We start from the raw sequence: 23024 nt of genomic DNA on the forward strand, positions 1-23024 counted from the left end.
TTAACATGATGGAAATGGCAGAGAACACGTGAGCTGTGCCTGACAGGAGCAGGGCCACCCATGCTCGGAGGCCGTAAGGGACAGTGAGGGTCGAAGGGCAAGAAAGGCTTTGGTCCCTATTAGAAAGGGGACATCCTAGTTCGATCAAGCCAGACGTCGTTCGTTCCTGCTGACTGGGGCTGGGGATCGATATATGCCAGGTCAACATGGTGCCCTTCCCCCCTCTTCAAACGTGTAGCTAGGCCCTACAACAAGCTGGACGGGTTAGAGGACTCGAGCTCGGATGCGCGACGCTGGCAAGTTCGGACTGAATCGCGTGGACACACATGCTGCCATGCATCTGCTACTCAACCCCCAACCTTGGCCTGTGAGCGCCCGCCCTTCAGTCGATACGTGCACGTGGAAGAATAATCTGTAGAGGTGTACCCCAGGGCGAAGGTGTCCGGGTCAGCATCATCCTCTCTTCTTCCGTCATGTCTACTACACCGAATCGGAATGCGCAGGGTTGGTCATGGCTTGCGTATCCTTACAAGGCTTCCAGAAAGAGAAAACCCATGACATGGTCGGTTTTTTTTCGCCCTTCCGCGGTGCTCGGTTTTCTACCTCAAGACCGCTTGTGGCATTCATTCACTTTTAAATATATTGCACGGGACCCATGCTGGAGCCAAGGGGCGGCGGGAACAACGAGGCTGAATCGTGTCAGCTCTCACGGTCTGATGCCTTCCTCGGTCTCCGCTGTCTCTAAGGTTCGTCTCCGCCGACGACGTGCCGGCATGCTGGCAACCGGTGATTCGGGAGCTGAGGAACCAAGAACCAGGGGCAGTGGCAACCACCGGGTTTTGCGTGGGACGCGTGTGAGATACCTCTTCCTATTCATGGACTGTGAAAAAGGATCCCCAGACTTGTCACCGGGCAGCCCGTCTCTCCAAGCAGGTAACACCAAGGAGCCATCCCGTCCTTTTTCATCCTCCTCATGCCTCCCATGCTCGGCGATGCGATTCGAGACGAGGAGCAGCTTGCTTCAAGACTGCCAAGGGAGAGAAAGTCAGAACATCGGGTCCGGAGTGGAGTAGACGTTCTCGGCGCCGTCTCCCCGTCGTCCCATGCGGTCGGTACTATCTCGTGGCTCTCACTCGCGCCGCATGAAGAGTATGGTCCCCAATTTGTTATGCTATTGCTATTGCAGTCCTTGACGGAAAGTGACGGAGAGTGGGTATCCGGGTCCCCCCCTCCATCGGTGATGCCCTCAATCAATTAACACGGGGGAGGAGGAGGGGGCTCCAAGCGGAACATCGCAGCACCTATCGCAGGGGGAGACCCAAGCGGAGAGAGAACACCGCAATGAAGACCGAGTCATATTACAGCGAGCGTACGGGCACTTCCACCCGGTGGGGGAGAGAGCATGGGGCTGGACGGACAGGCACGGATACCAACGGGCTGAAATGATTTGAAAACCTTCCGAATAACAACAATATGGGCCCTATTATGAGAACGGGGCGCCCGGAGGGAGCAAAAGTGAATTATTTTCTGCCCGTCACACAACGCCGCTGGTTTTTTCTCTTCTTCTTGCTCGAAAATACTCCACCAACATAAAGAGACTTCTACAAGATGCGAGTATTATGACTCAAGTACAATGGCCACCTTGCGCCCGTTGACGCGCAACACACCGCATACTGTCCGCCTGCCCTGCGTTCGGCCTGTGGTCTTCTCGATCACTCGCTTTCGGACGCAAGCCCTCCCTACTAGTGGACCTGCGTGGGGGAAAATAATAACACATCCCTTCTTGGATATCGTCTGGAACACCCTAGAAAAAAAAGAAAAGCTAGAAAAAAAAATCGTTGAACCTTGTCTCTCCGCTCTCGCTTTACCTTCCCCTCGTCCCTGCTGGGCCCACGTGCAACTTAGAGCATGATCGCCAACTCCGACCTGTCAACCTTCTCCTCGTCCAAGTTGGGATAGTACGGCACCATAGCGTCGGCACCCTGGACGTAGGCGTCGTTGTAAAGTCGCCAGTAGGGCTGCCGTACCTTGCGTGCCGGGTGGAACAGACCTGCCCAAACGTAGTTGAGGACCACACCGGGACCGACAGCCATGCGGATGGCTTCGATGGCCTCGATGATACGGTCAATGACGTGGGGGCTCGTTTCAAAGAGGTTCGGGTACAGGAGGTTGAGAAGGTGGACCATGGCATCCTCGCAACCGAGACCGACGACACCAAGCGCGATGTGCTTGACAACTGAGGCCGCCGTCTGGCGGTGGACCTGGTCGCGGTCGATAAGAGCGTCCTCGAGCAAAGGGGTGACGGCATAGACGTAATCCTTGGCCATCTCGCCAATGTACTCGAACAGGAAGGATAGAGACTTGAGCACACCGTTTTGCACGTTCAGCTCCGGCACGCGGTACTCGTTCATGAGGGCGGGGAGAACCGTGAAAGGGGCACACGTCTCGGCGACAATGCCAATAGCAACAGCTGTGTTGACACGAGACTGGCGCTCCTGCACTCGAAGGTTGTTCAGCAGCGTAGCGAGGACGTCCTGGGGACCGATGGCCTTAGCGATGAAGCCGAACGTGTTGTTGGCGGCACGACGGATGCCCTTCTTGTGCGCCTTGAGCATATCGAGCAGCTCGAAGCAAATACGCATCCATTCGCGGGCGTTGACACTCTCAGGGCCACGGTCGGCGATACGACCGACGAGATCGATGGTGTTTTCCTGGACCTTTTCGTGTCGGTTGCGAAGAATAGGAGTAAGTCGGGGCAGGAGGTCCTTGATCGGAGGCTGCATCTGTGTGATACCAACAACCGTGACGATAGACCGTAGAGCTCCCAGGATGGACCCAAGGACTTCGGGGTACTCCTCGCCCAAATATTCGTAGAGCACGATACCGAGTTTGCCCATCAAGGCGTCCTCTCCGCATTGCTTCATGACCATAGCAATTCGTGAAATAAGGTCGGCCGCTTGCTGTCGTACTGTTGCCGACTTGTTGTTCAGCCGCCAGAGGATGGTGCTGACGATCTGTGGCAGGTAAGGCTTGCAGCGCGACCCCAGAGCGTTGACAACAGAGCCGAAACCGTTAAGCATGACAATGTCCTCCACGCTCTGTTCTTGGAACGAGTGTAGAATTCCGTCAATCAAGCGCTCTTCGAGACGCTCGCCGATGTCCGCAGCGCCGAGGCTGGCAACAATCTTCTCGACTGTCTCGACAGTCATCTTCCTATAAGCCTCGCTTTCGTCCTTAAGGTTCACCACAATTCTCTCCAGAATCTCGCTTACGCCAACCTTTTGGCCGATGTCGACCGTAGTTTCGACAACCTGCCTGTAGTTGCGCTTGTCCAAGGCCATTCGCCGCACCCAGAAGCTCTTGAAGAACTCGTCCAAAACATGTTCCTTGAGGTAGCCTGCAGTAACGCCATCGGTACCTGCGCACTGAGACACCACCTTCAAGACAACCTTCTTCATTTCCTCATCGGGCGAGGAGAATTCGCGAAGAAGGATTTCCATTATTTGACTGGTGTAGTAGTTGGCGTACTCCTCGTCCATGAGCGGGATGATGAAGCCAACTGCCTTGAGGAAACCTGCCAGACCCTTTCCTCGCTGTTTGCGAGCTCCGGTCCATAACGGGTTGAGAATGTCGTCGAAGCTCTCGATACCGTAGGGGTTCGACGCTTCGGCAAGGGCGGCGATGGCCAGACTGGTGACAGTCCTGACCTTTGTCTGTTCGTCGTTGAGGTTTGGACCAATGCAGTCTACCAAGCCTTTCAAATGTGGCAGAACGGCGCAGCCCATCAGGATAGGAATCTGCTGTACAATCTTGACACCGGTGTGTCGAGCCTGCCATGACTTCTTGCTTCGACAGACGGCTCGAAGAAAAGGCAACAGGGCCGGGATACCCAAGGCAGACGCAACCACAGCAAAGGCTCTGGCGGTGGTGTTTCGGACATACTCATCAACGTGGTCGATATCTGGTCTCATTGTGCTGATCATGGTGGCCAGACCAGCGGCTTTGCTAAGGTTGGAGATGATCTCGCGTCCTTCCACTCTGGCGTAGTAGTCTTGGTCGATGAGCAGCGGCTCGATGACGACTAGAATCTTGTGGACGTATGGCCGCACGAGATCATCGAGCTTGTAGAGGATACGGTCAATGACCTTGACGAGCAAATGACGTTCTTGGTCTTCCAACGTCTTCTCCATGAGCAGCGGGAGAATCTGGTCGAAGAGCGGACCGGCTCCAAACTGCCTGGCATTGTCGGTGAGCTGTCTCAGAGCGGTTTTACGCATTGGAGGAGTACCGTTCTTGACTTTCAAGAGCAGCCTCATGATCTTCCTCTCCTTCATCTCCTCCACGCTCAAGCTGTTCTCATCAGAGCCGTCGGTCAGCTTACCAAAGTACGCCATGTCCTCGGCCTTGAAGAACTGCAGGTCGCCAATGCCCGGGATTTCTGCCGGAACAGGCTTTCCGCTCAGCCTGACAGAGTCGGGGTCTTGCATCATGAACCCGGTTTGCGGTGCTGGCGTGGCCATGAGCTTGTGGGCAGGAGCGCGAATTGGGGCGTATCCTGGCGGCGGCTCAAGGATCTTATATCCTTGATCCTCGCCGGGAAGAAGCGCATCCAGCTCTTCGTCGCTCAGAGGCGCGTTGCGTCCCGAGACATCCGTCCCGAAGGTCGTAGGCAGGAGAGCACCGCCCGCTTGTGAAGGGTGCATCGGAGTGGCGAGCCCCTGGTTTCCCATAGGAGTGGCCGAGGGTGCCTGGTCCCATCTTGATCGCTTCTTCGGCGCGTCTGCGGGCTCCAAAGAAGGCGTCTGGTCCCATCGTGACCGCTTAGACTTCGCAGGCTCTGACGGCTGAGCGGCCTCCTCGTCGGCAGCTGGCGCGGACGACACGTCCCATCTCTTCTTACGCTTCCTTCCAGCAGAGACTTCCTCAGTAGATCCTGCTTGGGCGTTCTCCTTGTCGTCATCCTGTAAAGTCGCCTGAGCAACATTGCCGTCTTCCTCGGGACCGGCTGCGGCCTTTTCTTTGATTTTGCGTGCAACCTCCTCCTCCTCCTTCTCAAGTTCCCTCCTCGCCATGATTTCGCGGTAGCTAGAGCCATCCTGGTTGTCGCCGTTGGAAAAGGCATCGGTTCGAACGGGAGAGAGGGCGCGGTCGAAGCGGCGCTTCTGGTAGTCAGTCTCGCGATCGGTAATCCTGTTGCTCTTCTCGCCACGGCCCGCCAACGGGTCGTCTTCCTCGACGCCATCGCCGCGTGCAAATTCGTCAATCATGTCACGCGAAGCCGTGTACTGGCCGACGAGACGGCGCGTATTGTCGGTGCCCTCCATTTCGTCGTCATCATCCTCACCTGCGGGGATGGACGTGTTGTATCCGGCAAACTTGTCGACGCCATTGCGATCGTACAGATCGGTGTCGAAGCTATCGGTGAGTTTCTGCTTGGTGCCTGTGTCGGCACGCTGGTTGGTCGGGTCGAAGGTGTGCGAGCCCTTTTTCGCAGCGGCGGCAGCGTTGCGCTCCGCCTGGAGCTTCCGGACGGTCTCGAAGTCTGCGTCGGACATTTTGAATTATGGGTATTGTGGCTTCATGTCACTTGTGAGGTTGCAAGTGGTCGATTGGCGATGGCGGCGCGCATCAGTAATGGTTGTTTGTTTGCTGATGAGGCTGAAGGGGGGAGCAGGAGTCGTCACAGGAGAGTTTGCAATCTGCGTAGGCAAAAGCTTTGCTGTCTTCGACGCCACCAGACATTCCACGCCCGAATTTTAGCCGAGAGACGCCAAGACCGGGGCGCCTACTTTTATGGTATCAACCTCCAAAAAAGTGCAATACGACGATTATCATCGATTCAGGTTGCACTTTTCCTTCTGGCACTTGACTCAATTTGTTTTTGTGTAACTGTTACGTCAAACCACCCGGCTCTTGTGGCTGGTGTCTTTTTTCAGGATGACTGGATGCAAACATGGAACATCGCTAACAAATGGTTATGAGTGGTGCACAGATCGAAGATTGGACCAACAATCAACTCAATACCCAGAGGCCCGCCAAGACATCGCAAATATTTGAGAACACAACGGTGCAGTTTTCAAATGAGTATTCCTCAGCCCGTCTTTCGTGCTTGTGACCGAGTCCTCCTTCTCTTCGGCGACGACTCCAAAGACGCCGTCTGTGTCACCTCGTGATCGACTTTGATCTCCACCTTCGCCTTCACGACCTTGCGCTTCGTCCCCAGAACCGGCGCGTCTTTGTCACCAGTAGCCTCCCTCTTCGCCGTCACCCCCTCTCCCTCCTCTTCTTTCTTCACTGTCCGCTCGGAAAACGTCTTCAAGTCCGCTGTGAACAGAACTGAGTGCGCCCAGCCCGCATACTTACCCCACAGCTCTCTAAAGTGGTCCCCTACGGCGTCGTACATGGTCTTGTTGAACGTTTTGGTCTTGGTCTTGCCAAACTTGTAATCCCGCTGGGCGATTTGCCAGACGTGCGTGTCCACCGGCACAGCCTCGCCCCAACCCAGTCCCATCAAACAGACGCAGTCGGCTACCTTAGGCCCGACGCCAGCTAGTTGGAGGAGCTTCTCGTGTGCCTCTTTATACGTGCTTTGAGGCAACCGAGAGCCTTCTGGCGTCTTTCTGAAGCATGGGTTCTCGGGGTTCGTCAGGCCCTCGAACCAGCCCCTGGGCCGGTCATTCACAATGATCGACGCCGTTTGCGCGATATACTTCGCCCGATAGCCGAAGCCGAGCTCTCTCAGATGCGCTTCTACCGAGCTACCCGTTAGGGCTTCGGGTGGTGGAAAGTCATGGAACGGCTCATCTCCAATATGGCCTACGAGCGGTCCATAATGTATGCAGAGCTTGTGAACCTGGACGAAAGTGAGCAAAGACCTCTGCCAGGGTCGCATCGTTAGTTTCTAACCATCTGTGATATCCTCGAGATATTGTTGTTGCTACTGCAAATGAAGCAAATCAGGGCTTCCCATGCATCTTGGCTCAGCATGCGGACGCCGCCGAATTCAGGGGCCCTCTTGCGAAAATTCGGATCTGCCGCGGACCATTGCTCGTACAGAGACTTAAGATCTAGCTTGAGACTCAGGTAGTGCCGCAGCAACTCCTCGGTGTCGTCGCCGTCGAGTTCGTTGTCAACCACCGGGGGCGTGAGCGGATAAGTTGGCTTCGCAGGCCAAGTGACCTTGTAATGCAGGTGAGTTGGATCTTGCTTCAGCGACAAAATTCGGCCGTATAGTGTGCAGCACCTAACTTAATGTTTAGTATCACAATCTTGCATTCGCAAGTAACTCAATTCATCTAACCATTCATTCTTGATCTTGCGCCATCGGAACGATTGGCCACATCGCAAAGTCGTGTCGATACACAACTCAGTGAGACTAAGAGGCAGTTTGCGCCATTCAGTCACCCGGGCGACAGACATGCTCAAGCTCGACTTGGTTCTATGGAACACAATAGAATGTTAAACCCTGGTAGATGTGTTGACCGAATGACACGATGCCAATTGATCAATAGCTGGAGGTAGTAAGAGAGAGACAGTAGGTATTACAGGTTGGTGGGGGAAGGCGTTCTACGAGCACATTATTCATTCCCCTGAACGGACTGGCCGCCTCAGTGGCCACTGGGCGGTCGCCGCCACCGAGTCGAAGACAGACTCGCTAGCCACACATGTCAAGCCACATCACGGTCTTCCGCAAACAAAATCTGCCCCCGCCAGACTGTGTACACCGTCTACTCGCACGGTACCTCGGTCTCCACCTCGTCGCACTCAACCTTACGAGCATCACGACCTCCCTGAGCGGCTCACCACAACCAGCTTCCATCAAACTGCCCACCATGCTCTTCTTCAGGTACGTTTTGCAACTCACTCGGACAAAGCATAACCCACCCCTGGGTCTTCGTGCCGTTGCATCTCTTCTCATACGCCTCAAGTACTGACGTGCTACGCCATTACCCTCAGTTTCTTCAAGACGCTCATAGACCATGAGGTCACCGTCGAACTCAAGAACGACATCCAGATCCGCGGCATCCTGAAGAGCGTCGATCAGTACCTCAACATCAAGCTGGAAGAGATTTCGGTGGTCGAGGAGCTCAAGTACCCGCACCTGGTCAGTCCCCGCGTTAACTCCTCGCTAAGGCGCTTCTCTCACCACCAAACAATGCCTCTCTTGACCTTCACCTTGGCTAGAGGCACTGCGGAGCTCGTAGTTAACCGAATAACACCCACAGAGTTCCGTCAAAAATGTCTTCATCCGTGGCTCCGTTGTGCGCTACGTCCATCTTCCCGCTGGTTCCGTAGACGTACCGCTCTTGGAGGACGCGACGCGGAGAGGTGAGTCCAGATGGTCTTGGTCACAGGTGCGAAGATGACGCTGACAGATTTATCAGAGGCTGCTGCCCAGGCCGCAAAGGCGAAATAGACCACCAGTGCTTGGGGATGATGTAGTGTTCACAAGGGACTTAAACATCGTGATATGACGAGGGCTCTACAAAAACAGGCCCACGAACGTCAAGAACCGGGGGCCAAAGCCTAGCTGCTAGATTAGCTAGCTCAACGGGACGGGGTTCGTGGCGTTTGGCAACAATCGACGAGACGATGACGCGAAAAGGGTGAGAGAGTTTGATATCCAACCAGAAATCCACGAAATCATTCAACGTTCAAAGTACTTGCGCGCCCAACCAATTTTTGTTCATAATCCATTACTCATCATACTGTTTATCATGTGTCAACCCGTCACCACCAGACACCTCCTCCACAGCTATCTTTGCCATCCCAAAGCCTGACTCCCTTACACTCACCCTCTTCGCCCTCAAGAGGGCGGAGGAGCCCGCCCTTCCTTCTCTCGGCCAACCACTTGTCGATCCAGCCCTTCATTCTCTTCCTTGATACCTCGCTGCCGACGTTCACCGTGGGAACGACCTTCTCAATGTGCAGTGACATGATGAACATTGCCAGCTCTCGGAAGCTGCTATGTTCGCTGTATGGCACCCCGAAACACATGGCTTCTTTGGTACTGCCGCGCTGCGGTACGAAGTCCTTCGCCCCGAACCGTGACCGCCATGCCTGGGCCTGGAAAATCTGTGTCGTAGGGATGGTGCTTGGCTGTGTACTGGCCGTCACTGATTTGCTTGCCCCCTGTGGCCGATAGTTCCAGCCGGAGGGGCGGAACCCGACAATGCGGCTAAAGTGAGGCTTGTACGAGTTCAGATACTCCTGGAGGGTTTCCGCACGGATCTCCATTAGCATCTGCATATGGACTTGAGCCTCGTACGGGTTATCTGTCATGAGAGCCGTCAATTCCGGATCGCCAAGCTTAGAGCAAATCCTAATCTTGGATTTGGATGCAAAAATCTTGCTACCCAAAGCCTGGGCGATGGCCTTGCAAATCCGCTCTTTGCCGATTGAGTAAGTTCCGCAGATGACAAGAAGACGGTCCTTGGGGGCAGTTTTCGGGTTGGACTCCGATACTTCTCCATCCGCATTCACCTTGGTGAAGAACTTGCTGACGGTTCCCGTGCCAGCCTCTCTGTTAATTTTGTCCCATGTGTCGTCCATCAACGACTGATCCGGAGCCAAGGACTTGCACATATCTGCGCAAGCCTTGATGACATCGTTTTGTGGCGGGAACGAGTAGCGTGGATTGAGGTAAGTCGTGTCCAGGTAGCAAACATCGATCTTTTGCTGCTTGGTCTTGCCGGAAATCGAGTCCTGCACCTCGGGTTTCAACAGAGGATGCCCGACTTGTGCCGGACAAGCCCTGAAGTCGCCGCAATGCAATATTCGTTGCTTCCTTGCACTGTTTCCCTTCCCGATGCTCTTCTCGAACAAAAACAGGGAGCTTCCAGGACAATGGTTCGCAGAGATCATAGTCACCGTCACACCCTCAGTGCCTGACACCTCGACTGTCTCATCGAACTCGAGGGGCCGAACCCAGTGGGCAGCAACACGCAGCTGCATCTTGACCAGGTCACCGGTGACTTTGCTGCAGTATATGGGGCCATGCGTCCAGTTGGCAGTCAACCCAATGTAGTGATCGCTGTGAAAGTGGCTTAAGAAGTATGCATTACATCCTTTGACCGCACCATACCTGAAGGCATCCACACAGATGTAGAACCCAGGCATGATTTTGTAGAACGGGCAGGTTCGCTGGTATGCAGGTTTGCCGCGTGCCGAGTGCTCTGCGGCAGCGGCGCCAGCCCACGCAGCGTCTTCAGCATGGCCTGACATCAGCTTGCTGAAGGCAGAAGTTGGTTTATTCTCAATCTCGCCCAGGTTGAAGGGATTGGCTTGACCTTCTCGGGGAATAGCAGCGCGTGCGAATCGTTTGCTGACTTCTGGAGAAGCAGGCATCGGCGAACTAGCAATGCCCCCTTCCTTGAGCTTTTTGGTTTCGTTGGATTGGGGAAGTGGGATCGGGCTGCCATCGAGGCACGCATTGACATGTCGTGTTGCCTCGTCGGGGGTGATACCAGCTAGACTACCGTCGCATATTGGGCAGTTGGCTACCATGGCGTCGCCCAGTCGACCACGGTCTACGAGGCCGTCGAGAGAGTCACTCCCAGTGGCTTCGTCCTCAATTTCAGCCTCTAAGCGGGCTTGCTCCTTCATAAACCGCATCATGCGATACTCTTCGCCGCCAAAGTCTTCATCGTCGGGAAATTCGTCTAAGTCACCAAATTCGTCAACATTTGCAAACTCAGCGTCGATCGAGTCCTCAACCTTCATTGGCGGTGGCGGACAGCTAGTCTCTTGTGCGGACGGCGTTGACTCGCGTTTGCCCAACGAAATCAGCGGCATCGGGTCCTCCTCTTCCGATATGACGGGGCTCGTTGAGTTTTCTTCTGACTTGGGGGGCGGAACAATAGGCGGGCGGTTTCGGATAGTCCCAAGAAACCCTGCCGTTTTTGCCGGGCCAGAATCTTCTTCGCTATCGGAGTCGTCAAGGAAGGGGCCCTTATGCTTCGCCTGTTGCTTCTTTGAGAGTCTCGTACTCAAGGGTGGCGATAATGCAACTTGTTCGGATTGCATGGGGCTTTCGGGCTTTTTTTCTTCCAACGGCTCTCCTTCGCTTTCCTCATCCCCTTGGCTAAGTCTTCTCCTCTTGCTCGGGCCCTCAACCTCGTTGAATCGTTTGTCCTCCTCCCATGGTTCAGCATCGTAAATCTCGATCTCTTCGCCTCCTCCGTTCTGGGGGGGTACGAGTTTATCGTGACCATCGAGGAACAGAGTCGGTTCGGGTTTCTCGGTCTTCTGAAAAAAATTCAAAATGCTAGCATTCGGCCTTGCGGGCTTCTTGGAAAGTGGGAGCTTGGTCAATGTTTTCTTCGGAGTGATGGTTCGCTTCCGCGCTGCTGAGGACGAAGGCCCCATCCTGTCGAGACAACTAGGGTCGGCAATTCTAATTTAAGTTGAGCAATTATAGCGAGAGTCAAAGGATTCAGAGAATATGTGAGTCGAATTTGGTAATGGCTACGCCGAGATCGCGTTGTGCAAGGCGAGGGGCAAAGACTGGGCAAGAGGGTTGGAGGCAAATTATAGTGACGTTTAGGACTTGGACCACCCTTGAGAAACACGAAAAGGCGCGGGGACAGACACCCTTCAGAGTCGGATAACTCATTGTCGCGGGGTCACGTGATGAGATAGACGACCACGCGAGCTTAATTGGTTGACGCGCGTGGAATGAGAGTCACCTGTGAAGGTCTCCAGGATGCACACTGGTCAAAGGCAAGCACGGGCGTGCCCCTAACCATGTCAATTGCATTGAAGACCGTGACTCAATTCAATCGACAGTAACTAATCATATCCATTCAACGTCGACGTATCTGTTCCAGGCCGGTCAATTCACAACCTCTATTCCGTCTTAGAAATTTAGGCGTTCGTCTCGGTCTCAGATAAACTCCAAGACTGCTGACGGTCCCTAATCATGACCTGTCAAAAGTGGCATAAGTATCTTCGAATATCCATGGTGCGATATGATCTGACCTTAAAAACGGTCTTCGACGTAGTTGTAGGTTTATTTAAAATCCTACCCTGAGACAAAAGGACTATATTCAGCTCGAGTTAGAAAGACTAGGCAGAGGATTCCTTGGCTTGAACAGACAAAAAGTGAGTTGCAGGCCTGCGTTTTAGTTGTCTCCTTACAGATTTGTCAGGGTCTAGCCTGACAGGGCATCTTGCTAGAAAGTTGGCGACCTCACAACCGGAGGCACGTCCACATTGTGGACTAAGTGTGTGATGCCATAAATTATCGAGGCAGGAGGCGGCGATGAGCTCATGGTAGACTTGAATGGACCCTCTCCTCTTGTTAAGATACGTTTACATGCAACAACCACCTCCGTAGTCTGTCTTGGTTCCAGTCTTCTGCTCTGAGATCACTCTGGTCCCCCGCATCCTCGAGTCATTCTCCCCTGAATCGCTGCAAGACCATTCCTCTTGTTTCGTTGCCTTGCACATTCATTTGTGTCGTTGCTTTCACTCAAGGCAAACTACAAGTTCGGTGAGAAAACGTGATCGCTGAGCCATCTTTCGCATCGCGACAATGGCGGTGACGAACCCGAACGTCGCCAGCAGAGCGCCAGTGCTCTGTCCGAGAAGAGGCTCCTCTGCTTGATGAGCGCGCCAAACCTGAATCATCGTCGGCTCAATGACCCAAATGAGAACGAACTGTTGGACCAGACTCATCGTCGAACCGAATTCGATCGCATGGCTGGGAAGACGATACTGAATACAGATGGAAAACCACATGGTTTTTCCATAGACGAAAGGAATTTCGGAAAACATAACAGCCGTGACACGGAATCCGCAGGCGAGAGGGAGCCAATCCTCGAGGTCGTGGTCTTCGGATAGTGCCATGATGGCAACAGAGGTGAAAAGAATGATCTGAAGAGTCGAAGCAACGAGGGAGAGTCTTAGCCAATAGCACACGTCTTTAATGAAGTTGAGTTTATCGGCTTTCTGCTGATCGATCCAGCGAGCGTGGGCGTGTTCGGTCAGGGTGAGAGGCAGGCCAGCCATCTTGGACACTTCTCGGCAAGTCGTCGATGTGAAAGTCTGGCGTAAAATGTTACATAGAGCCTCCAATATTGATATAAATATACTTACAGTCTTTTAATACACGAGTTGAAATTTTCCAAGTGTAGCAAAGAGCAATGGGGGCGAAGTAAAACGAAGACGCCGTTGTTGTTGGGAGGATAAGACGTGTTGATGACTTCCCTCGAACAACTCGAGCTGGTTCTATAGACTTGCAGCAAAGCAAGTAGATCAAATTGGAAGGAAGCTAGACCAGATAACTGAATGAAAACACTACGATTTGTTTGTTGACGTTGCGTACGCTCGACTCATCTCTTCGTGCCGCCTCCGGCTGATTCCTTGGAGCGTAATTCAGGGAAGTGTGCTAATGGACACCAAGGCACTCGACCGTGACCTAGGTTGCTAGGATAACAAAGGGTTGTCGATTTGATTTCTTCTTCATCAAGTTTTTCACAACAGCCATTCTAGTCCCCTGACTTGGTAACGACGAGAACAAAGACGCGTTGGAAGTAGGTTCTAACAGCAGATCCTACCCAGATCATGTAAATGGTTCATATAGCTTTGAGACTGCTATATACGTTTCCAAGAGATAAGGGGTGCGAAAAGAGCAAGCCAGCAATTCCTACCCCTTTCCCGTCGTGGTGCCTCTCCAGACTAACAGAGCTCGATAGACATAGTCCATTGCCAGCCACCAAAGAACTAATCATCCATGGCGTCATTTCTTTCCACCAGGGCTGCGAATGCGTCAAGTTTAAAGTGGTTTATTTTTCGTCGGTGCGTTTCGTCACTGTCATTATGTTTGTTTGCTTCATCTACGAGTTATCATGGCGACCCCTACGTTACTGATCCCCGTCTTGCGGTTGGGATTCATCTAGTGTCTAACGAGCACACAACAGCAAGACTAGTGTGTAGGTATAGAGTGGTCGACCTAGGGCCAGGGTTCTACGAAACAAGATATCCAGACGCCAAGGAACATGTATGGACACATGGAACGTCCATGCGCATTCCGTCAGTAACCGTTGAGTATAAGCCTCAGTACGACTCACATGAAAACCACTCAAGAATGGCCACCAACCTTTTCGTAGAATTTCCGGAAACGATTGAGCTTAGTGAAGTTTTCTACCTAAAGTCTTTACTCAAGCCATAACCTGATCATCATGGCAACGACGGCCAAAGCCAGATAGAACAGGCCGCCGATGGGCCACCGTCAACTCGGACCAGACACACCCTCATACGCCGCCTCTCCCTCGCTACCACTTACACTAAAGCCATCGGCTCCGTCCTCCACCTCCGCGGTCTCCATCCGAGCCAACAACTGCGCCCTCTCCGCAACAACCAACGTCACCCACCGCAGCTCGGCCGCCTGCCTCCTCCCAAGCTCCCTTCGCCCTTCTTCGACGCTCTCCTCGTGCCGTTTCTTCACGCTGTACATGATTTCCTCTCGTATTGTCCGCTCGTCCTCTACCTTCATCTTGTACGCCGCCGCCTCTGATTTCCTCCACCTTACCCACGCCCGCCACCCCTTATCCATCTTCTTCCGGAGCTGCCGCATAAGCTCCTCGACACGCGCTTCGCTCGCTGGCTTGCCGGCGAAGAAGCCCTCTAGTACCTGCAGGTAGGCATCCTCCGTCTTCTTCTCCTCTATCACACGGAGAATGTACTCCGTCGCGAGTGCTTGTTCTTTAGTGGCCAGCTTCCGCGCGGCCATCTCGGTGAGCTCGAGATACTCCGCCTGCTGTTTTGCCTCAAGCTCGATCATGAAGGTTGACGCTTCATGTGACGCCAGCTCCTTCTCTTTGTCGTGCTGGTATCGCACGATAACTTCCTGCAAGTCGTGGATCTGGTCAAGCATCTCCCGGAGTCCTTGGTACTTGACCTCAATCTGGTGACGTCGGAGGCTCTCTAGACGTACACGTTCTTCTAGCTCGCGCTGTCGGCGCTCTTCTTCCTGCCTCTCCATATCCTGCCTCAATAACTCGGCCTTCAGCGCTTCTTCACGCTCGAATTCCTCGATCTGTCGTAGAGCGTCTTGAAGCTCGGACTCGGCCTCGGCCTCCCTCCGCTGTCTTTCCTGTCGCCGCGTCGTAGCTCCGGCCTTGATGGTATTCAGCTGATCCATCGTGCAAGTACACGTTCGCCACTTCTGGTTGCAGACGTAGCAGAACTCATGCCCGCAACGACAAGTCATGTGCTGGCATGCCTCCCGGTGCTCGACCAGCGCTTGACATTTTGAGCAGTGCTGCCATCCCTCGTCCGCAGCGAGGGCTTTTGTCAGCGCCAAGTCGCGGTCCTGTGGGCAGTCGGAGTTTTCGTGTTGCGGGCCACGGCAGGTGGTGCATGTCCAGTGGCCGTTTGAGCAGCGTGCGATGCAGAGGCTTTGGTTTACATGGTCAGGTCTGACCCAGAGACCGCAGTCGGGCTGGTTGCAGTATATGCGCTGGCTGATGGGGATCTTCCACTCGGCTGCGCGGTCTTTGTACGTCTTGCCTAGGTCTTTGGGGACATAACGCAGGATCGTACGGAATGGTATGTCATTGAGGCAACACTTGGGAGGCCATTGCTGCTCGTTTTGGATAGCCGTGGTGATAAGGCGCTCAAAGCATTCGCGGCAGTATCTATGGCAGGTAACCTTAACCATGTCCTTCGAGTTGAAGTCGTCGAGACATGATACACACTCGCTAACGCCTTTTGTTAAACATGGAACACTCTCCGAGAAATCAGGGACTTACGCGGTGTGTATTTCCTTGCTTTTGCTGCTTGCGGACCCATCTTCTGATGGGCCTTCCATACTCATCTTGCTTGAGTTGCCGCCCAGGCGAAAAGGCCTCCTTGTTGCCTCTTTTTCGCCAATCTTTTGCAGAATCCGTGCCAAGGCAAACCGGCTCTTTTTCTTTGGCTGGAATGGCAGCACGATAAGTCCAGTGGCTGAACGACCCTCACTGTTACCCATTAGCTCCGGAAAGAGTTTGAAGTTATGGTCGTCTTCGCTTGGCTGACATGTAGATGTCTCGGGGTCGCTAGTTGTCATGATTATCGGGAGATATGGGGCATTCCTCATGCTGTTGCTGCCCTCTTGGTCCACGATTGTTTCCGCCTCTCGTTGTCTCTCTTCTTCCTCCCGTCTTTGATTCTCTTCGTCGCCTCTTGCTTGAACGTTCCCGATGGAGGTCTGCAAGACCTCGAGAAGCACAGCATTCGTGACATTTGGCGCGGTTTTGAGGGCGGCTGGCGGGTTGTACTTTGTCCAGTCGACTTCATCGGCCGCCTCGACTGGGTTTTCTTCAGGCTGGCGATCCCCATGAGGTTCTTTTCCTTCGCGATTCTTGTTGATTTCTAGTGGCTTGACCTCGTGCTCGTCGTTTTGTAAAGCCACAAAGGGGTCACCGTAGAACCCCACGACTTCCTCCAGACGGGAAGGCACAGACGATACAGTTTCCATTTTAACGACGGTTGCAGTAATTGTACATATGTGAACAGAATAAGACTCTCCCGAGAAAGACTTGGAGAGGTGGGATTGATCACGGATCGAACCAGGCTATGAACACGAGCCCAATGTCCATCCACACGTCTCTCACCAAGCCGAGGTCCGGGAAGAGCGATATATAGACTTTCCTTCAAGCACTCAAGGTGATCAGAACACTACCTATGTGTGAACGACCATAAAGCCCAGGTATGATGGCGGCTCTCCCGAGCCTCATGACATCTGACGAGGCAGTCTCCCCCCTCCTCGCAGGGCTGAATCTGCATAGGCCAGCCTATAGAGGGGCTTGGAGACAATATGACAAGAGCTCGAAACGGCGTCAGCGCATGTTTGGTGCGTCGAATGGGGAAATCACTGGTTTGAGCCAATAGTCAAGGCAGACTGCACCACGAACAGCGAGCCAGCTGAATCTTGGTTGGTGGTGCTAGTGTCTTGTTGAATGTTGGAAACAGCAGTGTTTGTAGGGGGCGGAGCTTAGGGGTATCAGACTCACACCCACCCGGGTACTACCTATCAAGATAGATACCTTGGGTACCTAGGTAGGCAGATACAGATACGCATGTCGGCTATTTAGCGCGTGGGCTGTGCAGGCATCTCTGCTGCAGTGGGTCACCGAAGGCCAAGGGGGCCGGGCGGATTGGGTGTCACACAACCTTACCGACCTCGGTAGGTAGCGTAGGTAGCTGTAGCTGGGCATTCCAAACCAGCCCCGTTGGACTCTGTTGACTTTTGAGATCGTTCTGCTTCATGAGAACGCAGGCATCCACGTTGCTAGCGCACAGGGTTGCCGGGGATGATGAAGAAGCCGACCTATCCCACCCGAGCGAGACACGTTGCTAACAACAATCGCCGCATTCGAACCATGGTCAAACTTGAGTGTCAATGGGTTGCAGCCTCGGTCTTTTTGCATGGCCTGTTGATATTTACATTTGAACCGTGCTCAGGCAGGCAGCTTTGTTTATCATTGTTTATTTCTTCTTGGGCGATAGAGCTGAAATAAATCAGCTTGGCGTGCCCAACGGATGCCTCGCTACCGACGAAGGCTCGCGGGTGGTTGTGGCCATTGCTTACCGTGTCAGGAAGTTAAAAGATCAGCATTTGCCATGGCCGTTTTTGATGGCGTTTTTATGTTTTATGGGAGATCATAGTTCACGGAAAACACTGAGAGTTGTACACTAACACTGTTTTCATACCGTGTGCATTTTCGGGCTGGCGCCAGCGACTCGCACAAAGACAGGAGGAGCTACAAGCAAACGAAATGCATGTGTACCACTAAGCCAAAAGGCACAATGCTCAGGGCTCTAGATGACAGTTCTGCTGTAGCATCAAAATAGGCCCTCCATGCTATTCCTCCAGCTGGCATTTGCGTAGACCAACAGAATCACGCATTACATCAACCGTAACCGACCGTGTCATCTCTCAGATCCTTGATTTCAACTTGCTGAACTCCACCTTGTTGATGCAAGAGCCAACGTTCTCAAGACCAACTTCAACCACGTCCCCGTCCTTCAACCACAACTGGGGCTTGCGGCCCATGCCGACACCCTCTGGACTGCACCCGTTGTCAGCAACGACACCATCAGGAATCATACTTGAAAAACTTACGTTCCGGTAAAAATGACGTCTCCCGGCAACAAGGTAGTGCCTTGACTCAGAAAAGAGATCGTCTTTTTGATACCAAAGATCATATCCTTGGTGTTATTGTTCTGCCAATCGTGAGCTCTTAGCCCGCAATCCATCGCCGCAACAAGCCACCCACCTGAACAGTCTCCCCGTTAACCTTGGTAAATATCTTGAGGTTCTGCGGGTCCTTGACGACCTTTTTGGTTACGATACCAGGGCCGAACGGCGCCCAGCCGTCAAAGCCCTTGCCGAGCGACCACTGGCCGCCGCCACGCTGAATCTGCCACTCACGGTGCGATACATCGTTGCCCACAGCGTACCCAAGTACGTAGTCGAGTGCATCGTCCTCGGACACCCCGGCAGCCGTCTTTCCAATAACAACAACAAGCTCGCACTCGTAGTCCAAGGTGCTCCCGGTCTGCGCGATCGGATGCACGGGGATGGGGTCGGTCGGTCCGGCGAGGGAGGTCACCGGTTTGTACTGGCGGGGTCAGCTGTGGCGTGTGTCACCTGAGCTGATGAGGACTTACGAAGAGGACGGGGAATTTGGGAATGGCCATGTTTGACTGCAAGTCGTCCGGTTAGTCATCCAAGCGATGCGATGGGTTTCTGGGCGACGCCGACCTCCTTTGCGTGGTTCGCATAATTGAGACCCAGGCACCGCACAGTCCTGACATGCTCAGGAGCCAGAGGGGACAGCAGCAGCCGGATGTCGGCGACGTTTTCTGTGACATCATGTCTCCCAAAGATATCGCCCGTCACAATACGGGCTTGCCTCGCCTTAGCGATGTCGGTGACACCGCTAGGGAGGATCGCATCGCCGTAATACGTCTTGCCATCCCGGGCAAGAAAGCGGACGAGTCTCTGGCACGGGCGTCAGTGGATCTGCTGGGCACTGGGAACCAAGGCAGTTGCGACTCACAGAGAACGAAGCCATCACGGCGACTGAAGCGAACAAACACGCCGAACGCAAAAGAACAATACAAATGAAGCAAACACTCCAGTATCGGATGTACAATTTGTGAGCAGCTGTGGACTGAGGGTGATGGAATGAGATGAAGGTTGGGAAGCATGCCGTACCAGCCGTCAACCCCACAATACCTCGGCGGCCATTGCTCATCGTGTCGGCAACAGCTCCGGTTAATCTTCTGGCACCATTGCGCTGTGAGCTGCAGATGCTTAGTCATGCTTCATTGCTAGTGGTTTCCACTTTTCATCAACCCGAGAGACGGAGCTCTTTCCTGAGTCTGACATCAACGATTTGAGCTACCTAAGTATCTTGCACACGATTCTCTGATGAACCGCCTTTGGAACACGCATTCCGTTCTATCGACGCCGAGCTGGCATTCAAGATGGCTGTAGCAAAACGCGGTTTATCTGGTCTTCAACGGGAGGTATTATCTCTCTACAGGCAATGCATTCGAGAAATTCGCAAGAAGCCAGAGGTGAGATTTCTTCGTCCAGGTAGTCGATCGACCTGCATGTGAGAGCTAATACTGTTGTAGACTGCGCAGCCTCACTTTCGAACATTTACCAGGCAAGTTTGTGCACCTGTTTCTAGCACAGCATGCTAACCGATGTCCAGGACCGAGTTTGACAGGTACATTACTGTCGACAAGCGCGACTTTTCTGTCGTTGAGCACTTGCTCCGGAAGGGTCGGCGCCAACTAGAGACGTACTCTTCACCCAGCATCAAGGATGTTAGCCGCTAAGGAAACCGTCTTGTGCACGCCATGACACTGGCCTCCTTACGCCTTTCCCCTTTAGGAAACCACGTTTGCGGAAAGAATTCCGGACAGGTCGTCCTCGTTTGGACGCAGGGGATGGCGCCGACGCCTCCCCTCTGTATCACCACATGTCTCTCCTATGCAACTTTTTGTTACCTAGACCACATGATACCATCACAAATTCTTCTTTGGATTCAACTTTGATATCTTTCAGTCCATCGAGTATGGACAATGCTTGACTGCGACAGAGTCTTCCGGGACTGTACTTGTATTTCAACTTGTTCACCACCCATTCCTAAACCTGCACCTCATCTCGCCCACCAAGCAGCAGAGAACGTCTTCCGCCATCCAATAAGCCGGTCTTTGGAGAGCCTTCGTCACCAGCAACGCAAACCGATCTACACGAAGCGAGTGAGCAGAGTCCGGATTCCGTCAGGCAAGGTTTCTCGTTCCCGAACGACAGCTGCGTTTGTCGGAAGATCGACTAGGCCAATTTCGAAGACCACCGCCCAAGAGCGAGAGCTTGAAAGACTTCGCAAGCTCGTTGCATCTGATGCGCTCCAGCCCCTGACACCGAATCCACGACGGCCGAACAGACCATCAATCCAGAGGACGCCGCCAGCGTGGTACGTTGCAATGTACGACCCTGCAATGGCCAGCCCCAGTTCGCCGAAGTCACGAGGCATCTTGGCTCGTCCCCGGCCGGATTTTGCTGGTCCCAGCCAACCGACAAGAACTCGGAATGCTTACACAAGTCCGATCGTTGGTCCCTCTGGGTCTTCGATTCGGTCCAAGCCGAACCATGCCCAGGCCAAACGTCAGACTCCCACTTCTGGCCCAGACCAACCTCAGGAAGTCCCCATCATGGCCGTGTCGCACCCTACCTACCCTTTTCATCACCGCGCATCTGGGGGCGCCCATGAGAAACGATTCGGCGTTGCTGATCCACAGCTGTAGGAGGCTGTCCGCCGTAGTCTTTCGCAGCAGAGTCAAGTTTCCCTTGTTGCATCGCCATCTAAGAGGCTATCGAACCATTCTTTGGAAGCACCCCACCCGCCGTCGCGGACTTCAAGTCGCCGCCGAGAAGTAGATCGCTTTGCCAGGCAACTGGAAATATACGCTGAGCGTAGGGAGGCTGCGGGCAACCTACCAGTGTCTACTCCGACGCCAGAGTCCGTGGTATCGCTTCACACAGTGACGGCACTTCTTCCATACGAGGACCAGTTCCAGGCTGCCGGTCTGGCAGTAACATCTGCACAGCAAAGACAGCGGTCGCCGCCAAAGAAGTCTACGATGAGGGAGTCGAATCTAGTTACCGTATCAGAAGACAAGCTCGTATTACCCATGAAATATCACACCAAGGAGCCGCAGAATCAAATGGAACCGGTTTACCTTCAGCTTGATGGCTTGAGGAGCCTTTCAACGAGTTCCAGCGATTCCTCAAGCTCCGGGACGCAGGTTGCTTTCACACGACCAGATATCTGGGAGCTCGCTTTCATCGATGAAGCACCGGCGAAGAAGGATGGATCAAACTGCTGCAAATTTCTTTGTTTCCCAAACGCAAGAGACCAATCAGTCGATGTATCCGTGAGCCGAGCGCCTCCTATATTGACGCCAACGACCATTGACACGCCGAACAAGATATTGGCAAAGTGGCAGCCAGTATACCCACAGAAAACTGAAGGTGTACACGGATGGCGTAAGTTTAGTCCCCATTCAGGGTATTTGCATGCTAACGACCGCGAAGGTGAACATTCATCTCGAGACACTCGAATCAAAACGTGGCATGGAAATACTGCGCAGCGTCCATCGATATACCGCAAGCCCCGTGTGTTCGATCTACCTCTAGACGAGGTAGAACAACCAAGTCCACGAAGTAAACAACCGAAGAAATCAGCTTGTAATCTGGAGGAAGAGAAACCACCGATACCACCAAAGGCCCAAACCCGCCTCAAAACGCCGAAAAAACAAGACAAGTCTTCGGCGTTCAAAGTGATCCGTAAACAGTCGCAGCTGAATATATTCGAAGGTCAAGATAATGCTGTGCCTGAAGGGCAAACACCAAACGCAGCAGCTAAGAAACCCACAAAACCGGTCCCTGTGCCTGCTTCAGATGAAAACAAGCCTCCAGTGCAATTCACCAATGGTCTGATGCAAATAAAGCCAAGTAAGTCCCAGAGGATCGTGAACAGACCCCTGAGGGTATCCATCAGACAGCCCGAGCGAAAGGCCATGGAAAAGGCTGTTCTACAAGGTACGCAAATGGGATTTGAGCACCCGCCCATTTTCCAGTCCGGAAGGATGTTTCGAAGCCCGCCAGTGCCTTCAAACATCCCAGAGGCAAAACACAAAGAGCGATCTGCAACGACGAGCCATGAGGAAGTCGCATCAAACACGGATCTTCCGTCTACGTGGAAACTGACGTTGAGCACCTCTTCGTCTCTCGAGATTGCAATGGAGGTTGCGTCTCAAGAAATGGAGAGAAAAGAACCGAAGCGGCCTGGAACCGAAACAACACCAAAGCAAGACTCGACGAAACAGCTTCAACCTGATGTTTCTCAAAAACACGAGCATGTCGAGCTACTCCCACCTCCCACAGGCAACGAAAAAAGTCCAACCTCCGAGCAACTACCTGCACAGGGTCTAGATACGTTCAGAGACGATGACGATTCCGTTCCTAAGGGGCAAGACGACAAGGACATCGATGACAGGGATGTGTTGCGAGGTCTCAACATTGCAATATCGGCTGCTTGTGATGAAGAGGTCGACGCTTGGATCCGGCAAAAGACGGGCGTCCGTATTCGTCGATTTTTGGCGGACTTGAAGGCCTTTGAGACTCTTGGCGACGAGGATCAGCCGGATCCAGCCAAGGAACGTGCGAGGAAAAGACGGGCTGACTCGAGAAAACTCAAGGCGCAGATCTGGCAGTCCAAGGCCGCCAGGGAGGCAAGAGCGCAGTGACCATGGATGAATATGCACCTTTTAGGGATCGAAAAGAGTAGAGACGGCGTTATTTCATAGTGATAGACGCGGCGCCATCGGCACGAGGTGCATGAATCCTACGTATACAGTTTGCTACCCCGACGATGTCACGTTCCCTGCCTGATGATTTGAACATGGGAATCAAATATCCTTCATGTCGGATGTCGAACAAATAGGCTTGTTTT

The 23024-nt window shown here is 53.4% G+C and overlaps 9 protein-coding genes across 9 annotated transcripts; 3 read left to right on the forward strand and 6 right to left on the reverse strand.

Annotated features, from left to right (window-relative positions):
* Positions 1-1436: 1436 nt before the first annotated feature.
* On the reverse strand, positions 1437-5680 carry CDEST_02645 (Putative armadillo-like helical, splicing factor 3B subunit 1, TOG domain-containing protein). Its single transcript, XM_062918804.1, has one exon. The coding sequence runs from the start codon at positions 5553-5555 to the stop codon at positions 1902-1904; it is 3654 nt and encodes a 1217-aa protein (XP_062774855.1). The 5' UTR covers positions 5556-5680; the 3' UTR covers positions 1437-1901.
* Positions 5681-5912: 232 nt separating this feature from the next.
* Positions 5913-7540, reverse strand: CDEST_02646 (Putative HhH-GPD domain, DNA glycosylase, 8-oxoguanine DNA glycosylase). The gene is made up of 3 exons (XM_062918805.1): positions 7301-7540; positions 6907-7243; positions 5913-6853 (listed from the first exon to the last, which is right to left on the reverse strand). Exons 1-3 carry the CDS (start codon positions 7417-7419, stop codon positions 6092-6094), a joined length of 1218 nt encoding a protein of 405 aa, XP_062774856.1. The 5' UTR covers positions 7420-7540; the 3' UTR covers positions 5913-6091.
* Positions 7541-7664: 124 nt separating this feature from the next.
* Positions 7665-8694, forward strand: CDEST_02647 (Putative U6 snRNA-associated Sm-like protein LSm2; the record flags this gene model as incomplete). The annotated part of the gene is made up of 4 exons (XM_062918806.1): positions 7665-7846; positions 7957-8104; positions 8226-8328; positions 8385-8694. 4 exons carry the CDS (start codon positions 7665-7667, stop codon positions 8414-8416), a joined length of 465 nt encoding a protein of 154 aa, XP_062774857.1. The 3' UTR covers positions 8417-8694.
* A 1-nt stretch (position 8695) lies between these two features.
* CDEST_02648 (Putative DNA repair metallo-beta-lactamase, ribonuclease Z/Hydroxyacylglutathione hydrolase) lies at positions 8696-11547 on the reverse strand. Its single transcript, XM_062918807.1, has one exon. It carries the CDS (start codon positions 11365-11367, stop codon positions 8731-8733), a length of 2637 nt encoding a protein of 878 aa, XP_062774858.1. The 5' UTR covers positions 11368-11547; the 3' UTR covers positions 8696-8730.
* A 921-nt stretch (positions 11548-12468) lies between these two features.
* On the reverse strand, positions 12469-13011 carry CDEST_02649 (uncharacterized protein; the record flags this gene model as incomplete). Its single annotated transcript, XM_062918808.1, has 1 exon — positions 12469-13011. The coding sequence occupies one exon, from the start codon at positions 13009-13011 to the stop codon at positions 12469-12471; it is 543 nt and encodes a 180-aa protein (XP_062774859.1).
* Positions 13012-14134: 1123 nt separating this feature from the next.
* Positions 14135-16608, reverse strand: CDEST_02650 (Putative IBR domain, Zinc finger, RING/FYVE/PHD-type, E3 ubiquitin ligase RBR family). Its single transcript, XM_062918809.1, has 2 exons — positions 15756-16608; positions 14135-15704 (listed from the first exon to the last, which is right to left on the reverse strand). Exons 1-2 carry the CDS (start codon positions 16463-16465, stop codon positions 14234-14236), a joined length of 2181 nt encoding a protein of 726 aa, XP_062774860.1. The 5' UTR covers positions 16466-16608; the 3' UTR covers positions 14135-14233.
* Positions 16609-17680: 1072 nt separating this feature from the next.
* Positions 17681-19250, reverse strand: CDEST_02651 (Putative fumarylacetoacetase-like protein; the record flags this gene model as incomplete). Its single annotated transcript, XM_062918810.1, has 6 exons — positions 17681-18059; positions 18113-18213; positions 18267-18611; positions 18661-18696; positions 18749-18994; positions 19053-19250. 6 exons carry the CDS (start codon positions 19248-19250, stop codon positions 17927-17929), a joined length of 1059 nt encoding a protein of 352 aa, XP_062774861.1. The 3' UTR covers positions 17681-17926.
* A 232-nt stretch (positions 19251-19482) lies between these two features.
* CDEST_02652 (Putative complex 1 LYR protein) lies at positions 19483-19842 on the forward strand (the record flags this gene model as incomplete). The annotated part of the gene is made up of 3 exons (XM_062918811.1): positions 19483-19575; positions 19636-19667; positions 19716-19842. The coding sequence occupies 3 exons, from the start codon at positions 19483-19485 to the stop codon at positions 19840-19842; spliced, it is 252 nt and encodes an 83-aa protein (XP_062774862.1).
* Positions 19843-19952: 110 nt separating this feature from the next.
* On the forward strand, positions 19953-22936 carry CDEST_02653 (uncharacterized protein). The gene is made up of 3 exons (XM_062918812.1): positions 19953-20793; positions 20845-21556; positions 21605-22936. The coding sequence occupies exons 1-3, from the start codon at positions 20089-20091 to the stop codon at positions 22816-22818; spliced, it is 2631 nt and encodes an 876-aa protein (XP_062774863.1). The 5' UTR covers positions 19953-20088; the 3' UTR covers positions 22819-22936.
* Positions 22937-23024: the final 88 nt, after the last annotated feature.

Source organism: Colletotrichum destructivum, chromosome 2 (genome assembly GCF_034447905.1).
Source record: "Colletotrichum destructivum chromosome 2, complete sequence".
NCBI classification, from domain to species: Eukaryota; Fungi; Ascomycota; class Sordariomycetes; order Glomerellales; family Glomerellaceae; genus Colletotrichum; species Colletotrichum destructivum.

What these genes read in the sequence shown, in the direction of transcription:
- CDEST_02653 (XM_062918812.1), top strand. Translation starts at nt 20,089, where the DNA reads ATGCTTGACTGCGACAGAGTCTTCCGGGACTGTACTTGTATTTCAACT. An exon ending in CCCATGAGAAACGATTCGGC is followed by an intron (nt 20,794 to 20,844) that starts GTTGCTGATCCA and finishes CTTTCGCAGCAG; the next exon opens with AGTCAAGTTTCCCTTGTTGC. An exon ending in TGAAGGTGTACACGGATGGC is followed by an intron (nt 21,557 to 21,604) that starts GTAAGTTTAGTC and finishes ACGACCGCGAAG; the next exon opens with GTGAACATTCATCTCGAGAC.
- CDEST_02648 (XM_062918807.1), bottom strand. Translation starts at nt 11,367, where the DNA reads ATGGGGCCTTCGTCCTCAGCAGCGCGGAAGCGAACCATCACTCCGAAG.
- CDEST_02645 (XM_062918804.1), bottom strand. Translation starts at nt 5,555, where the DNA reads ATGTCCGACGCAGACTTCGAGACCGTCCGGAAGCTCCAGGCGGAGCGC.
- CDEST_02646 (XM_062918805.1), bottom strand. Translation starts at nt 7,419, where the DNA reads ATGTCTGTCGCCCGGGTGACTGAATGGCGCAAACTGCCTCTTAGTCTC. An exon ending in CGCAAGATCAAGAATGAATG is followed by an intron (nt 7,244 to 7,300) that starts GTTAGATGAATT and finishes ACATTAAGTTAG; the next exon opens with GTGCTGCACACTATACGGCC. An exon ending in TCTCGAGGATATCACAGATG is followed by an intron (nt 6,854 to 6,906) that starts GTTAGAAACTAA and finishes ACTTTCGTCCAG; the next exon opens with GTTCACAAGCTCTGCATACA.
- CDEST_02650 (XM_062918809.1), bottom strand. Translation starts at nt 16,465, where the DNA reads ATGGAAACTGTATCGTCTGTGCCTTCCCGTCTGGAGGAAGTCGTGGGG. An exon ending in AGCAAGGAAATACACACCGC is followed by an intron (nt 15,705 to 15,755) that starts GTAAGTCCCTGA and finishes AAAAGGCGTTAG; the next exon opens with CGAGTGTGTATCATGTCTCG.